An 18544-nucleotide genomic window follows, 5' to 3' on the forward strand; every position below is an offset into this window, starting at 1 on the left:
AGAACAATACGGCACAGGCCCTTCGGCCCTCCAAGCCTGCACCGATCATGTGGCCTATCTAGACCAACCGCCTGTATCTTTCTATACCCCGTCTGTTCATGTGCCTATCCAGATAAGTCTTAAAGGTCGCTAACGTATCTGACTCAACCACCTCACTTGGCACTGAGGGAGAATTCAGAATGTCCAATTCAACTAATAGCATGTCTTTGGGGACTGTGGGAGGAAACCGGAGCACCCGGAGAAAACCCATGTAGACACAGGGAGAACGTGCAGACTCCGCACAGACAGTGACCGAAGCTGGGACCCTGGAACTGTGAAGCAACAATGCTAACCACTGTGCTACCATGCGCCCAGGTTTCTGAATTATAAAATTATGAAAGGTTTTAACAGAGTGTGCACTACCTCGAGAGATGAGAATGTGAAGCTCGTGGCCAACGCGAGTTGATAAGGGAAATAGTACAGAAACGTTATAAGTGGAGGCTAGATCAGCATACGAGAAAGGAGGAGATGGCGTTGCATGATGAAGTACAGTAGGAGGCGCAAATGGAACGTGAACACTGGCATGGAATAGCTGGACCAAATGACCTGTTTTGTGCCATTTATCTTGTGTAAAATGTTCGGTTATATTTGTTTCCATTACATTGAAAAGAAATTTGCAAAACAAAGTATCGTTCAATTACATATAAGAATTCATGAGTAAGAGACAAAAGATGAAAGAAAATAGTGCTGCAGCCATTAATTTATTGTCATAATAGACTTCTTTTGAATTAGCTTCCAATGCAATAGCCGATCCTTTTCTGTTTGCATTCAGTATGGGGTTTCTGGAATCTCCGAGTTTGGTGGATTGTATTAAGTGTTCAAGACCTTTAATGAAAGGTGTCGCTCTCCAACTGGCAGACAGTCCACGGGAGTTTTAGAGTAATAATAATCTTGATTGTCACAAGTAGGCTTACATTAACACTGCAGTGAAGTTACTGTGAAAAGCCCCTAGTCGCCAAATTCCGGCGTCTGTTCGGGTACACTGAGGGAGAATTCAGAATATACAAATTACATAACAGCTCCAAAATCAAACCTGGGGCCCTGGAGTTATGAAGCAACGTTGCTAGCCACTGTGCTACCATGCTGACAGAGTGAGATTTGACCAATCCCATTTTACCATTTCACTCCACCTTACCAGGCTGAATAAAGTTGTCCCATATCTAGAGAACTGAGCAAAGAGAGGACAGGTCAGCAATTTTGATCAACCATTAAATTAGACACTTCATTAAGCAGAAACTATTTGAGCTGATGAATATTCAAGGTGAAAGAACATTGTCCCACAATTATGTTTCACAGCAAATTCATAGGGCCACCCTCCACCCCAACTGAGGTCAGTTGGACGAATGTGACCAGGCAGAGAGTGCACTCACTCCTTAGAGCGACAGTGAGTCAGGTGACTCACTTTACCATGTCAACTGGTCAATCCACGCAGTCATTCAGCTGTAAGCTGAGATGTAGCAGGTGCAAGCAATCCACGCCCACGACCTTTGCCACAAAGAAGAATAAAGGTGGTAGATTCATAGGACCACCTCTGCCTCCAGGTTTTCCCCAGCTGACACATCTAACTCCACACCTCAACAATGGGATGAAAGAGCAAGTTCTATTTAACCTGGTGGGGAAGGAAATATGCCCCACACTGTAACTGCATGCTGGCTCTGTTTACTAGAGCACAAGCTAGTCCATGTCACCAGACACTACAAGATCAATGAAATTGAGTAATTACCCAGGATCCCAAGTGCATCACTCAATGTCCATTAGTTTCAGGGTATTGCACACTAGAAGCTGTATTGGATTTTCTGCCTGCCAGTTATGTGCCAGCGAATTCTCTAATGATAAAGGGGGACATGGGGAGAGGGGGAACACATGAAATCCCCGCGTGTGCCTGTTTCAAAATAGCACAATTGCTTCACAGCTCCAGGGTCCCAGGTTCGATTCCAGCTTGGATCACTGTCTGTGCGGAGTCTGCACATCCTCCCCGTGTGTGCGTGGGTTTCCTCCGGTTGCTCCGGTTTCCTCCCACAGTCCAAAGATGTGCAGGTTAGGTGGATTGGCCGTGTCCAATTGCCCTCAGTGTCCAAAATTGCCCTTAGTGTGGGGTGGGGTTACTGGGTTATGGGGATAAGGTGGAGGTGTTAACCTTGGGTAGGGTGCTCTTTCCAAGAGCCGGTGCAGACTTGATGGGCCGAATGGCCTCCTGCACTGTAAATTCTATGATTAAAATAGACCCTATGCAGCTGGGGCACTGTTTGGGCAATTCAGCTACACTGAGAGTGTGTGCCTAATCTCCAGGCAAGTCAGTGATGGGTTAATGCACAATCACTAGTTTGGGCGTCTTGGACACGAGCTCCTAACTCTCCCTCTATCTCTCACTCTCTCTCTCTCTCTCTCTCTCTCTGCTCTTGTCACCTACATTGGCATGTGCTGGGCACATCACCGGGCTTCAGCCTCATCTATAATTGAGGGTGTCACAAACATGTTTGAGCTAATCAGGTTATACCTAAATGAGGTAGGTTTATTTTGGGACGGAATATTTTGGGGTGCTGTGTATGAGTAATTTGAGACAGGCATATTCGGGAGGAACAGGTGACTTTGGGTTAGCCGTGGCCAAAACCCTTCAACTGGGAGCTTTCCTTGCCTCATTCCTGGATCGGTGCCAAATAATCAGTGGCAATTGATTGCTATTATCAGTCAGCAACTCCAGTATTGTTGTATCACGCGACTGCCTGGATAGTAGAAGATAAACTAGATGGTCCTTGGCTCGTCCTTTTTCCCGTCTGTAGCCCCTGCGGCTTGGGAGTGTGATTGAATTTCGTACTAATGTTGCATTCAGCTGGCACGAGCCCGCCTGAAAATATGGCCTCTCCTGTCATTCAAACAAGCATGAAAATGATCTGCCCCTTTGCTCAAATGTCATGGTATTCTTTGATTTCCCCAGACAAACTGACGCACAAACCCCAGATGTTAAATAGGAGCGTCTTTAATTCAGGCTGTGAAAGAATATGTGGATCTCGTCACTATCGTGCAGGCATGGTGATCCTCAGCAACCTAGTTTTAAAGGCCAGTTTCAAATCAGCCATGAATTATGTGGTTCTGAATGTATAATATCTATTGTTGATTAAACTGGAAGCTTGCTGAATAAGCAGCTTCGCTTTGTGGTTACATTTAAAAAGGTGTCGGCCTTGGCAGCTCGCTGAACCCAAAGTTGAAAGGTTTGTTCAAATCCCACTCCAGAGAATTTAAGCACAACATTTTTGACAAACGCTTCCACCTGGTGCTGAGAATGCGCTGAGCTGGCAAAGATGCCATCTCTAGGGTGAAACACGAGGCAGGATTTTCAAAGCAGGGTTGGGTATTCTGAGGACCCCACTCCCCGCTCCTACTGTGTCACTCCGATTTACATTGGGCAGGAAGCAAACCCAGCACCCAGGGAGCTGCATGCTTGGCACTAACAGCAAAGGCAGATGACCACCATGATGGTGCCTGCTGTTACCATGCTGAGTAGAGAAGGTAGCTTCTCAGAGGAACAGAAGCGTTGGCACAGAGGAAAGTGGCTGTGGTCCATCAAGTGACAACCAGAGATTAAAGGGCATAATCTAGCCCAACACTGCAGTACAGTACTGAGGGAGTGTTGCACCATCTGAGGTGCTTTAGGTGAAATGTTAAAACAAGTCCCAGCTACACCGTTACCACAACATAAAAGGCCCCACCACTATTTGAGGAAGAGTAGGGGAGTTCCTGGTGTTCTACCCAATATTTATCCCTCAACCAAAATCACAAAAATAAATCATTAGTACATTTCTGTCTATGGAACTTGCTGTGCACAAATTGGTCACCATATTTCCTACTTTACAACAGTGCGTAAACTCCATACAGTCATCCTATAAATTTGGGAGGAAAAATAACTCTTTCATTGCCCCCACCCTACCAACCCTAGGAATGTGACATCTTCAAGAGAGATGAATCACACTATTATTGAGGTATTCTGTGTTAACCATGGTAGGGATAATCCTGACATGCAATCCTTAATTGCTGCTTCCTGTGGATGAGGAGACCCTCCCAGAGACGTGATGTACCAGAGATGTGGTGTATCTTTAGGCCTTCTACAATAACCTCTGACATGGTCTTTGTTGCCAGACGAATCCAGATAAATGCCGGGAATGACACCAGGAACTCTTCATTGCATTCATCGACCAGACCAAAGCATTTGATTCTGTAATCCTAAGGCTCTGTAGAATATGCTCCAAAGATTTGGACATACGAGCAACCTTATCCTGCAATTGCCTCTTGATGATCTGACTACAACTGCCTTGAGTGGGAGATCGGAAAAAGATGCATTCAAATCTAGACTGGAATCGAGCAAGGAAGGCTTTGTCACTATTTCCGTACTGTTTGCAATCTACCTGACGGTGGCTATTCACCTCATGAAAGACATAGAACATAGAACAGTACAGCACAGGACAGGCCCTTCGGCCCTCGATGTTGTGCCGAGCAATGATCACCCTACTTTAAACCCACGTAGCCCGTATACCCGTAACCCAACAATCCCCCCATTAACCTTACACTACGGGCAATTTTAGCATGGCCAATCCACCTAACCCGCACATCTTTGGACTGTGGGAGGAAACCGGAGCACCCGGAGGAAACCCACGCACACACAGGGAGGACGTGCAGACTCCACACAGACAGTGACCCAGCCGGGAATCGAACCTGGGACCCTGGAGCTGTGAAGCATTGATGCTAACCACCATGCTACCGTGAGGCCCCAAAGACGTAATGCCCTCTTGCACCAGCTTGAAATAACGGACAGATAGAAAACTCTTTCACCTCAGTTGCCTCCATGCCAAACCTAAATTGACCACATAGACTTTCACATCTACAGTTTGTGAATGACTGCAATGTCGTTGTCCACTTTGTCAAATTTGCCAGCTGGCCTTGATCTCTTCAATTCTGCACACAGGAAACTTGGCCTGACCTTGGATGCTCCAAAACAAGCTCATATTATACTACATCCGGTCAACCATCACCCATATAGGTTGAAGGGGAGTCCCTCGAATATGTTGAATGGGTCCCATACCTTGGCAACTCCCTCCCGTGTAAGGACACCATTGATAAGCATTGGATTAGCTATGCGACTTCTGCATTCTACAAACTACAGCAGAGTGTTTGACAACAAAGGCCTCCGCCGGTCAAACACGTGTATCGAGCAGTTGTTGTTATCACACCCCTGTACTACATTGAGCCCCTGAGCAACTGGAGAAATTCAAATAGCCGCACGGTCCGGATTCACTGGGAGGATAGCTCAATCAATGCTAGTGTCCTCCTTGAGGCCAGGGCCTCAAGGAGGACACTAGCATATCCATCAATGTCATTAGTATCCAGAAACCTGTTCCGTCTTGAGCATGCTGAATGATTCAGCTTCCACAGCCTCTGGGGTAGAGAATTTCAAAGATTCATCACCCTCTGAGTGAAGAAAGTCTTCCTCAGCTCGGTCTTAATCGACCTAGCCCTTATTCTGAGATTGAGTCCCTTTTGGTTCTAGACACACGAACCAGAGGAAAACTCTCCATCCACATCTACCCTATTGCCCCCTCCCACTCCCCCCAACCCCGTAAGAATTTGTAAGTTTAAGTGAGATCACTCTTCCTTCTTTGAAACTGAGAATACAGGCCCAGTCATGAGAATTAGTTTCTCTGTTGGACTCTCTTTCTCTCTCTCTCTCTCTCTCTCTCTCTCCCTCTCTCCCCCCCCCCCCCCCCCCCCCCCCCATGACACGTCCACCTACCTTCGAGAAGGAGACTGAAACTGTGCACTCATGGTCAATGTTCCAGTCGAGGATAAAGAAAATCCATCGAAGGCACTGGGTCTTTCCTTGAGGCATAGCCTTGACCATTAATGACTGGGAGGAACTCAATTCAAAATGACAACTTTGCCACTAAAGGCTCTCATCTTCATGAGCAGCAACAAAGAAGGAAAGAAAAGGAAGCAAATCTTGCACTCAGTATTTCACACCCTGTCCCATGTACCCAGGGATCTATGGGTCGAGAATGGGCCTCCTCACTCACATGAAGACTACTGGCAGGAACTCCGACCCTGAATAAACATCATCCTCAAATCAAGAGACAACCAGTGATGGTTCATTGTAATGTAAGCAAAGGTCAGAACTCCCTATGGAACTCACAGCTTTTGTGTATGTTGTAAGGCCCCATCCTGTTGATTCCCTTATTTCCCATTTCTTTTACTTTCTGGTTTTCATTTTTTGATCCATGGATATTTAGTGCACATATCTTTTAAGTCGAGCAGAGGAAGTGCAGAACTCAAACGTTGCAAAATAGTACACTGTGCTATTGGAAATTTAGCTTTTGAACAAAAGAAACTCAGACTTTCTGGCACCCGAGAGATCAGAGGGATTCCATTCAATTGGTTGGCTGTTGATGGATTGACCAAAGACCATATTCTGCCCAGTAACAGACAGCGATTGGCTTCTATCAGGTGGTGGCTTCAGTCAGATGGGAGGTTTTCAGAGGACCCAGGAAGGAAACTGAACTCTCCTGGATACTGAGAGTTGCTCTTTCTCTTGCTCTCATTGTCCAAAAAGGTTTCTTGCCTGCTGTTCTTGAATCTCCAGCAAAGTCTTGAGATCCTGATGAATCTACAGTGAAAACCGCTGCAGATAAAAAGCCAGAACCTTTAAATGAAGGACTAAAAGATGTCCAGGAAGAGGCTCATCTGAGACTTTTACCCTTTTACTTTTCGCATTAGTTTTCATTCCACCCCTCTCGCCCCTCTGTTTGTCTGTGTGTGTAGAGGGTGGAGGGGAGTTTTGGGGGGAGGGGGGGTTGAGGAATTGCTAATAATTAACCAGTTTTACTTGCTGCCTATTTATAGTTGTTATTATTAATAAAAATTGAGTTTCAATTTACAAACCAGGTGACTGTAGTTATTGGCCAGCCAGACACTTTGGCTATTTTCTCAGAATTCATAGTTAATTTAAATTGTATTGGGACTTTGGGTCAAGTGGGCTGGAATTGACCGCACACTAGCCCAGGGTGTCAGAACAATGTGTGGACCAGGAACGAGTTGCACATGCTACAAATTTTACATTTTGTGGGCCCAGCGCACAGGAAGGCAAACAGCACAAAAACCCGGCTCATGCAGAGTTGGTACCGTAGCACTGCAAATATCCCGGGCAGCGGACAGGCCAAGGTCCCAAAAGAGAAGTCCAGAGAGGACGCAGGGATAGGAAAAGGTCCCAGTTCAGTTAGATGGAGAGAAGCCGAGAAACAGGCTCCAAATAAGAAATGGGCTGCAGGTAGTAGGCCTGAAGTGAACAGCGCCCAGAAGAGACCTTGAAGACTCGAGACAGCCAAAGGTTGGTGACTCCACGCTGTGGGCTGCTGGGGCAAAACTACCAGTTTGGAACAGGGGTGTGTCTGCTCGGCACAGCCGAAGAGCTAAAGTTCTGCTTATGAGTTGGTGTTTGAGTGCATACCATCCAGGGAAGAGAATCTGAGGAGATGACATTGAAACCCTCCAAGGTGGGCCATTGCAATGCCATGCAAGTTGGAGTCACTTTTGTCCAAGTCCATAAGACCATAAAACATAGGAGCGTTATTTGGCCATTCGGCCCATTGAGTCTGTTCTGCCATTCAATCATGGCTGATATGTTTCTCATCCATTTCTCCTATCTTTTTCCTGTAACCCCATATCTCCGTATTAATCAGGAACCTATCTATCTCTGTCTTAAAGACGCTCAAGTGACCTTTGTCAGATTTTTGAAGATGAAGACAGGAATCCCAAATGAAAGAGACAGGGTTTCAATGAGATTGGTTAATTCTGCTGACGTCTGAATGGATTGTTGAGGAATCCATGGATGCAGTCATGGTTGCATCTGCCATTTATTCTGCAATGTGATATGTTTGACCACAGTTTGCCTGTTAATTCACATGTACCTCCTTGCACTGAAAGATGGATACTGTAAATTGTTTTTATCTTTCTGAACTTGTATAATGAAGTTTATTCTTTTTTGTTCAAAATCCATGGAACCTTGTTACTTTATTCACTGAGCAAGTGTCTTGAATCTCCAACGTTGTCTGTGTCTAAACACAATGTTATTGGTCCCTAACTGGATCTTAGCAAAACCTGAAAGTCTATTCTCGGATCACGACACCATGCGCAAAGCTCATCCCCGCACATCCCCCTCCGCTGCACCTGCTCTTCCCTGCTCCTCCTATGCTGCGCCTGCTCTTCCCTGCTCCCCCTCCGCTGCACCTGCTCTTCCCTGCTCCCCCTCCGCTGCACCTGCTCTTCCCTGCTCCCCCTCTGCTGCGCCTGCTCTTCCCTGCTCCCACTCCGCTGCGCCTGCTCTTCCCCACTTTTGCTGCATCTCGCTCTTCGCCACTCCCCCTCCGCTGCGTCTGCTCTACTACGCTCCCCCTCCGCTGCTTCTGCTCTTCCCACTCCCCCTCTGCTGCGCCTGCTCTTTCCCACTCCCCCTCCACTGCGTCTGCAACCCCCGCTCCCCCTCCGCTGCGCCTCGCTCTTCCCCCCCCGACCTCTGCTGCGTCTCGCTCTTCCCTGCTCCTCCTCCGCTGCGCTTGCTCTTCCCCACTTCCTCTGCTGCGTCTGCTCTTCCCCGCTTCCCCTTCACTGCGTCTGCTCTTCCCCGCTTCCCCTCCGCTGCTTCTGCTCTTCCCTGCTCCCCCTCCGCTGCGTCTGCTCTTCCCTGCTCCCCCTCTGCTGCGCTTGCTCTTCCCTGCTCCCCCTCTGCTGCGCTTGCTCTTCCCTGCTCCCCCTCCGCTGCGCTTGCTCTTCGCTCTTCCCCACTCCCCCTTCGCTGCGACTCGCTCTTCCCCACTCCCCCTTCACTGCGACTCACTCTTTCCCACTCCCCCTTCGCTGCGACTCGCTCTTCCCCGCTCCCCCTTCGCTGCTCTTCGCTCTTCCCCGCTCCCCCTTCGGTGCGACTCGCTCTTCCCCGCTTCCCCTTCGCTGCGACTCGCTCTTCCCCGCTCCCCCTTCGCTGCGACTCGCTCTTCCCCGCTCCCCCTTCGCTGCGACTCGCTCTTCCCCGCTCCCCCTTCGCTGCGACTCGCTCTTCCCACTCCCCCTTCGCTGCGACTCGCTCTTCCCCGCTCCCCCTTCGCTGCGACTCGCTCTTCCCCGCTCCTCCTTCGCTGCGACTCGCTCTTCCCACTCCCCCTTCGCTGCGACTCGCTCTTCCCCGCTCCCCCTTCGCTGCGACTCGCTCTTCCCCGCTCCTCCTTCGCTGCGACTCGCTCTTCCCACTCCCCCTTCGCTGCGACTCGCTCTTCCCCGCTCCTCCTTCCCTGCGACTCGCTCTTCCCCGCTCCCCCTTCGCTGCGACTCGCTCTTCCCCGCTCCTCCTTCGCTGCGACTCGCTCTTCCCCGCTCCTCCTTCCCTGCGACTCGCTCTTCCCCTCTCCCCCTTCGCTGCGACTCGCTCTTCCCCTCTCCCTCTTCGCTGCGACTCGCTCTTCCCACAGTATAAAGTTATCACAATAACCTTGGTTGAAAACCAAACTGGTTTTTATTTCCATATCAAGGCTGAACCATATTGATGAGCAATGTGGCAGGTAGATTACCTTGTGAAATAAGCCTGGCCCTTTTTTAAATGGTTTTGGAGAGGGATGTGTTAGTTGTTAGTGCCCAAAGTCCCTGATATATTTTGGGTATGGTCTCGGTTTCCTTTGACAGGACTGTTCTGTTAATTTTCTGATATTTTATTTCCTGCCAAGTTATAGAAGTTGTCTAAACTCCTGTTTGATTACCTGGATAGGCTGATATTTAGCCACCAAATCTTATGTAAATTTTGGCCGTGCAAATATATCAAAACCTAGCTGAATAAATGGCAAAATATTTCATTTTGTTAATTCAGTTAAGGGACGTTGACTACGCTAGGATTTATTTGCGAACATGGTGTTGAGCTGCCACATTGAACTGCTGTGTCCATGTGGTGTAGGGATGCCTCCAGTGTTGTTAGTTTATTCTTCCTAGATTTGATTTGGTATCACCATGCCACGTTGTCTGCTCACATGTGGCTAGCAATTTCACCAAACTATATGGAATGCACAGAAGTAGATCATATCGATTCTCAAACTTGCACAGCCATTCAATACTATTGTAGCTGATGTTCTGTCTCAATTCCACGTTCCCACCCACTCGTTTCTCTATGGGGCCAAAAATCAATGTGTCTCAACCTTGAACATGCTGAAGAATGCCTCCTCCACAACAGTCTGAGGTACAGAGGATTCGCAACGGAGTGCAGAAGATTCTCCTCATCTTGGTCCGAAATGATTAACTTCCTGAGACTGTGTTCATGATTCCTCATGCAGCTTACCTGTAGCCTTTGAATTCTGGAGTCCATATTGACGATTTATGTTTAAGTATTCCCGGTCATTTTGTTATTTCCATATTATTGTGCCTTGTTCATGAATTTTTAAGAAAGGGTTTTTCCTCTGTCTATTTTCATTCATTCAGTTTTCATTCCCCTTTTTTATTTGACCATCGCAAAACCGCAGCAGTCAATTTTTCATTTTCATTGTGCAGGCATTTGTGATCTCTTTCACCTCTGGCTTCATTCCACGCCTCGTCTTCATGTACTTGTACAGCCCAAACAACACACTGCACGGGTTCACCAATAATACATTGTCCTACTTCAATGTCAGCCACTTCGAGCAAGGATCAGAGCCACTTGAACCAATGGCACTCGGATACAAGATTGAGATTTGCAGGTAGAATTTCTCTTGTTACTCTGACTTCTTGAGGGATAAATTTTCCTTTTGCAATTCTCATCTTGAAACGTAAATACTACAAAATTCTAACGCTGAACATAATAAAGCGGAAGTATTCATTTTAAAAAATATTGGTCAAAGCTTGCTTTAAACATTAGCTGTGTGTCGGGCAAATGCAATTAAAGGAGCTGAAACTTAACTTGGCTTTGTATAAAGGATAATGAAACAATTGTGTTAGAATGCTGATCATGATACTTGGGCAATCTGTGAATTTAATAATCCTTGGTTATTTGTTTGCTGCAGGCCAGTTCGAAAACTGCTCTCAATATAATTTGAAAACTGGGTCACTAATGTTCTTTAAGGGCATCTGGCACACCTCGCTCATTTAACCTGCCTGAGACTCCTGTCTATACCATGCAGTGTATTATTTTAAGCAATTGGCTCTTGATATTCTCTAATGTGAAAAAAAATGAAAATCGTTTATTGTCACGAGTAGGCTTCAATGAAGTTACTGTGAAAAGCCCCTAGTCGCCACATTCCGGCGCCTGTTCGGCGAGGCTGGTACGGGAATCGAACCGTGATCTATCAAGCCAATCGGTTGACTGCTCGCTGCCGTCTGAGCAACTGCAATGGACAATAGTTTTGTCGCAGATATTATTTCTTGTGAACAGATTTAGAATTAATTAAACAATTTGTCCAATTTGACCATTTAAACCAAGCCACTGGATCAAAAAAAACTGATCCAATTTTCTGCCTCATACAATTGGGCTGATCCATTCGGTCTGATATGAAAGATGCTCATTCTGACTGTGCTGAAGTCCTAGTTTAAGGCACAGATGTGCAATTCAAAGAAAGTGATACTTGTAAATGATATTCAAATCTAGATGACCAATATTTATGAATTAATTTCCTAAAAGCAAGTTGTAACTGTTAGAAATATAATTAGCAAAATAGTCACTTTTATCCTTTCGCTCTAACCTGCTCAATTTTGTGATGTATTATGTCGGAGAATGCATACTGTGTGATTTACTCACTTCTAAAGCAGATGAAACCAGTTCCTTTATTAATAAAAGCCCAAAATGTTCTCTAAATGGTTAGATCTTTACTGTTAGCAAGAATATAGTCGTTAAGCAGCATTCTCAACACATCACCTTACCGTTCAGTATTTGACGTTTAAAATTGCATCTTTATAGATATAAAGACTACAGGGAACCTCCATGGTCTTCTGATGCGTATGATCTGTCAAAGGAATTCTGGTCTGTCCTCGCAGCCAGATTGGCTTTTGTCATCATTTTCCAGGTCAGTTGTCTTAACCTCGCCCCCTGTTGTTTGATCACTGTCGGTGCCGGACTCTTGGACTGAACCCCAAGTTTTCCTTCCATAATGGAAGTGAGAGTGGAAGTTACAGGGGAGTTGGCCATAACCATCCGATCTTCTCAAGACTGGGACGAGGTGCCAGAGGACTGGAAAATTGCAAATGCTTGCCCTTGTTCAAAACGGGTTGCAGGGATAAGCCAGCAATTACAGAGCAGTCAGTTTAACTTCAGTGGCGGGCAAGCTTCAATTATTCAGGGTAAAATTAGCAGTCATGTGGAAAAATGTGGGTTGATTAGGACAAGCCAACATGGATTTCTAAAGAGGAAATCATGTTTAACTGACTTGCTAGAGTTTTTTGAGGAGGTAACTAAAGGGTCAATGAGGGCAATTCTGTTGATGTGATGTACATGGACTTGCAGAAGACATTTAATACAGTACCACACAACATGCATGTGAGAAAAGGTATAGTTTGTGAAATAAAATGGACAGTAGCAACATGGGTACAAAATTGGTGGAATAATAGCCAGCAGAGTATAATGGTCAATGGATATTTTTCCGGCTGGGGGATGGTTTGGGATGTGTTTCCCCCAAAGGTCAATATTGGGACCCTTGCTTTTCCTGATGTATATTAATGATCTAGATCTTGATGCGCAGGAGATAATTTCAATGTTTGCAGATAATACAAAACTTGGGAAGTATTATAAACTATGAAGAGGACCGTGTAGAACTTTGAAAGGACATAGTCAAGTTGGTAGAGTGGGCAGAGAGGTGGCTGATGAAATTTTAATGCAGAGAAGTGGGAGATGATGCATTTTGGTAGGAAGAAGATGGAGAGACTATTTAACATAAAGGGTAAAATCATTAAAGGAATGCAGGAGCTGGGTGGTGTTTGTGCCTCGATCATTGAAGGTGACCGGGCAGGCAGAGAAGGCAGTTAAGTATTCTGGATTTTATTAATAGTGGGACAGCGTGTAAGAGCAAAGAGGTTATGCTGAATTGATACAAGACACTAGGTATACCTCAGCTGGAGGATTGTGTTCAGTTTTGGGTTCTGCACAAGGGTGGCACGGCGGCGCAGTGGTTAGCACTGCTGCTTCACTGCGCCGAGGTCCAAGGTTCGATCCTGCCTCTGGGTCACTGTCCGTGTGGAGTTTGCACATTCTCCCCGTGTTTGCGTGGGTTTCACCCCCTCAACTCAAAAGATTTTCAGGGCAGGAGGATTGGCCACGCTAAATTGCTGCTTAATTGGAAAAAATGAATTGGGTACTCTAAATGATTTTTTTTAAGTTTTGGGTGCCACACTAGGAAGGATGTGAACACATTGGAGAGAGTGCAGAAGATGCTTTCAAGGATGGTCCCGGGGTGAGAAACCTCATCTATGAGAATAGATTAGAGAGGTTGGGACTGTTCTCCTTGGAGAGAAGGAGGCTAAGAGGAGATTTGAAAGAGATGTTAAAAATCATGAGGGGGCCGGACAGAGTAGATAGGGAGAAACAGTTCCCACTCATAAAAAGATCAAGAACGAGATGGCACAGATATAAAAACAATTTGGAAAAGGAGCAAATGTCATGTGAGAAAAAACTCTGGAATGCACTTGACTGGAAGTGTGGTGGAGGCGGGTTTGATTGAGGCGTGTAAGAGGGCAGGGATACGGAGAAAATGCAGGGGCACTAAGTCATGATGCTCGTTTGTAGAGCAGGTACAGACAGGATGGTCAGAATGGCCTCCTGCAGCGTAACAATTCTGTGAGCGGTGATGGGGCTAGTGTGATGATCCCAGCTGGAGATTTGAGGAAAGGAGAGAGGAAGTTTGAGAAATTTAGAATGAAGTAAAAGAGGGCTTTGCCTCTTGTCTTAACTCATTGCCCGAGTAATTAAAAACTAATCCTATTCTTCTGGATCATCACTTTCTTCAAACATCTATGTCACCGTTTTTGCTGACCCTGTGGCATTTTCGAGCTGAAATTAATGGAGGTGTACAAGTCTGTTTTCCTAACTCTCTCTGATCCTCTCAAGCCGTTTAATATTCCTGACCTTGGTGTCAGCACTCTTTCCTGTACAGTTTCACTAACTATTACTCTTGTGTCTTTACAGAACCTAGTTATGTTTATGAGTGACTTTGTGGACTGGATGATTCCAGACATTCCAAAGGAAATCAGTGAGCGCATGTCCAAAGAAAAGTCTTTATTGGTGGATCTCTTCCTGAAAGAAGAGCAGACCAAAATGCACATAGTGGACGTACTTTCTTCCCAAGAGAAAGAGAGGACAGAGGAAAACATTGACGACGGCCCCAAGGAAAATGAAGAGAAGCCAGTTGCAAACTGCACGGACGGCGTAGATTCTTCCCGCTCCCAGCTTATAAATGCAGGGTCGGAAGTTATTTAGAAACTGACGCTTTAAAGTAAACCTAAGTTTCTTTAGTTGGGGCATTCCACAATATGGCAAGGTGTCACTTTAAAAGGAGCTGCAAATATATGATCTGTACGAGCTGCCCCCTTGGACGGCTCCAGTTTTGCTGCTGTTCATGTTGCCATTTTGAAAATGTTGATGCAAGAACTGCTTCCTTTACAGATGAGGTGGACCACGATTTGACTGTTTTAAAAAATAGTTATATTTTTACACACGTTGTAATGCAGGGAGTGGCACTGTTTTGTGTTCCAAAGGAATACTTTTTCTTTCAGATATTTTCCATTTCTGAAGTAACACTACAAGCAAGCTTGATTGTCAGCTTGGGAAAGAATTATGATGATGATGGCAACCAGTTTTTTTTTGGCACAATTGAAATTAACTTTTTTTAAATTCTAAATATTTATGGTTTAATTAGTCATTGAGTCTCACGATTTGATTTTTTTTTTGTAGCTGTTTGGGTAAAGGCAGATGCCAACTCTTCCCCCCCCCCCCCCCCCCCCCCCCCCCCCCCCCCCCACCACCACCACCACCACCACCACCACACCGTCCCTATTTAAAATGTTTTATTCTGTCATGTCGAGTTGAAATTTTGAACGAAAAAATCAACTTCAAAAGCAAGATTGCCATCACTTAAGAACACACCGCTTGCATTATGAAAGAGATGTCTGTTTAGGATGACGTGGTTTCGAGGGAAGCAAATGTGGGAAAAGCAATAGTAATCAGGAATTTGTAAATTATTGTTGTAGAAGAGGATTGCATTGATCCAAAAACAGTTACGGCACTTGCGATATCGGCTTTGCTAATCTGTGCACGTTATCCTGGTAGTTTGAGCATTTATGTAAGCAATGGAAAATCCTGGAATACCTTCTGCAACAACACTGTCCTTTTGGCTTAATCCATTTTAGCATCTTAACCTGGGCGTATAGAAGCTGCCCCACATTGGTTAGTAGTACAGAGGAGCCAGCTAGCTTGGTGGTGGCAGTGCTCATCAAAGCCAGGACGTTTTAGAAACACAATTTCTTTTTTAGGGTAATGAAACTTGCCATCTGATGGTTTTCACAAAGGGGACCTTAGTAGATGATTTCAATTGTGTAGTTAGCTTCAAATCATGCACCTTAACTTTTATAAATGTCTGATTGACACATAAACCATTTACTATCTTGTGAGTAGATAGGTTACTAGCATTCAATGATATGATTGGCTGAATAAAGGTGGAGTCCCAAATTCTGAGAATTGTTTCTTCCAAAAAAATAGTGGGGACACGTTTTAGGATCCCATTTCAAACGGAGGCAGGATTGCATCCAGTAGAGTTTCTGGATGCTGCTGGTCTGATGCAGGAAACTAAATTGTTTAAAGCAAAACACTCTTCTTTCATTCCTTAATAGACAAAGACACAGGGATGGGAGGTTTGTCTCTCTCTTTCCTTCTGTCACTCTTTCTCTTAACTTCCTCCCTCCCTTCCCCCCCCCCCCCCCCCCCCCTCTCTCTCTCCCTCTCTCTCGAAGATCACTAATAAAGATCAAGCTGGAGTGCTGTTAGCTCCCCACGTCTCATCATTGTACGGTAAAGCTGTCGGCCCCAAATTAGTCAAGTGTCATTTCAGATTTCATAAAAGCTACTTTTTGTCTATTCAAAATCGACACGCATTTCACATTTTATTTTGAAAATTAGCTACTTCTAAATAGCGAGCACTTTGCATTTTAACTCTTGTCTCGTAAATGGATTATAACTAAAAAATGGCCTCAAAGCAGACCATTATTCATCTTAACGGTGATTTTCACTATGTAGAGGGTTGCCACGTGTAACACTGTAGCTCAGCTGTATGGAACGTCCGGTTTCTCCATGTTTATATTGTTCTTCTGTCTGAAATCTCGTGCAGAGGCCTGTCTGTGATCCACCTCTATAATGTAATTTCTAATTGGTCATTAAACATTTTACCAATGTAAACCCTGCCTCCTTCCCCACAAGCCAGTCACTAGAGGTACCTTGTAACATTTAACACCCACTGTTCTTTATGGATAAACACCTTCTTTAAATCAATGAATATTATTTTTAATGAATGCCTGATTTGGCCTTCTCCTGCTCACAGTGAGTTTTGTGATTTTTTACAAGCAGACCGACTCCCTTATCGACAATAATTAATATATTTGGCTACTCCAGACCTAGAAACATGGTAAATAGCTCACTGGACAATGCATCTTCCCATAATCTTGGAAGTACAAATAATCCTCTACTAGATCCAGATTTGAAAGTAATAGATAGAATTGTCCATGTAATCAAAAGGAAAGATGCAATTCAGCATAAAAAATCAAATTTGCACAAATCGGATTGACTGCTTCCATAATTCTTGTAGCTTGTTAGCAGCTTTTTGGGAACAGCTTCTTGTATAATGTTGTCTTACAATTCTATTTTCTCTTCACAAAGGGGAACCCGGGAACATGCCCTCTTGCATCGAAACAGTCTGTTAAGGATTATTTGCTTCAAAAGAGTTCAGAAAGACAGAGTTTGCACCAAGCTAGACAAAGGAGGGAATAGTTCTGAAATTGTGGCTTCCTTTTGTCTGACCCGGAGTATGTACTTCAAACCTGCCCGCAAGCTTTAAATCACTTCTCCATCTTGTCTTGCAATGCATTCATTTCAATTGTTCCAGTAGAGTGGATTTAATCTCCATTGATTTCCAAACACAAGATGGTACACATACTCGTGGGCTAACAATTAAGCATCAAACAGCTTTGGTTTTGAGTTCAGCTCGGAGCCATGCAGAATAGACTGAGACGACGTGTGCATTGCACAACTGGGTTAGTAGCAGTTAGCAGCATCAATCCCACGCCAGATAGCCTTTGCTGTCCAACATTTACTACTTAGGCTTTGCCCATCCTGAATGCTTGGCATAGCATCAGCCTGTTCTGCCCACTGTTGGGTACAGCCCAGATGCAACCTCCCTTCTTATTCTGACCATAATGAAAGATCCATTTATTCTGTACTGCCGCAGACATCATTTTGAACAAAACCACAATTGTGCCTTGAATGTCTATAGGTCAGAAAATGGGAGCTACTTTTAACTTTTCATTTCCTCTGTTTCTCTCTATTTGACTGCTCTGTTCAACTGTGATTCTTTTGGCTGATTGAAAGTAGTTTGTTTTGCTTTTTTTCCTTTTCTTCCCCCCCCCCCCCCCCCCCCCCCCCCAAAACAACTAAACCAGGTAAAGGTAATGTTTGCGGGGGAGCATTTCTCTCTGGTTCTTTTGAAGCAATTTCTTTGCTCTAAAACCCAGAAGGGGAACTCTCTCGATGTGGATGTGTAGCACGCGTGTTGAATCGATTTTCAGTGCATAATTTTGCTGTCGATGAAGCGAATGTCTTCCACCTGAAACCATTTTTTAAATTTGAGGCTGTTTCGGCGGGGCGGGGGGGGGGGGGGAGAAATGATAAAAATATGAAGAAAGCATTAGTCGAACCAAAATTAAACACGTCCAAATGGCGAAGGGAGTGTTCAAAACAGCAACATCCAGCAATTGGAAGGAAGAAATTGCCTTAAATTACATTTTGATTTTTCTGATGGAAATTGCCAAACTAATGTCCAAGAATATCGATGCAATAATTCAACCGGAGGTCATGTGAAAAGTGGGATCTGTTTGAGAATGCACTAAAGGATGTTACAAACAGCATTTCTCCCCTGCATATCAGTGCACAGTTTGAAGGACTGTTTGCAAGTCCATGGTTAAAATGTACTGTTTTAAATCGATTTATAAAGTGTCCTTTTTAAGCAATATTCTAAAGCGTCTTATGGGGGAAAAAAAAGAAGAGGAGGACTTTAAATGTTCTGCGGAGTACTATAAAAGGGGAGGATTAATAAACTGTGATCACGAAAACTGCTCACAAAGTGTAAAACATGGAACAGAAGTTTGGATGCCAACTCACTGTTCCGATATAGGCTGTAGATTTTGATTTACATTCTGCATTGCTTTGCAAATAGTTCATAAAACAAAGAACTGAGACCAGAGAATCCTTATTAACTTCTAGACCATC

General features: G+C 44.9%; 1 protein-coding gene across 8 annotated transcripts in view; it reads left to right on the forward strand.

Annotated features, from left to right (window-relative positions):
- ano1a (anoctamin 1, calcium activated chloride channel a) overlaps positions 1 to 14990 on the forward strand; it is a 290522-nt gene extending 275532 nt beyond the window's left edge. For 7 of the 8 annotated variants that reach the window (XM_038808410.1, XM_038808412.1, XM_038808411.1 and 4 more), the window contains 3 exons: positions 10606 to 10790; positions 11984 to 12089; positions 14201 to 14990. In XM_038808410.1, the coding sequence (XP_038664338.1) occupies positions 10606 to 10790; positions 11984 to 12089; positions 14201 to 14491 (582 nt within the window). In that variant the 3' untranslated portion in view covers positions 14492 to 14990. Of the gene's footprint in view, positions 1 to 2974; positions 3020 to 10605; positions 10791 to 11983; positions 12090 to 14200 lie in introns of those variants that run through there. The other variant, XM_038808413.1, reaches the window with a different exon arrangement.
- Positions 14991 to 18544: the final 3554 nt, after the last annotated feature.

Source organism: Scyliorhinus canicula, chromosome 9, assembly GCF_902713615.1.
Source record: "Scyliorhinus canicula chromosome 9, sScyCan1.1, whole genome shotgun sequence".
NCBI lineage: Eukaryota > Metazoa > Chordata > Chondrichthyes > Carcharhiniformes > Scyliorhinidae > Scyliorhinus > Scyliorhinus canicula.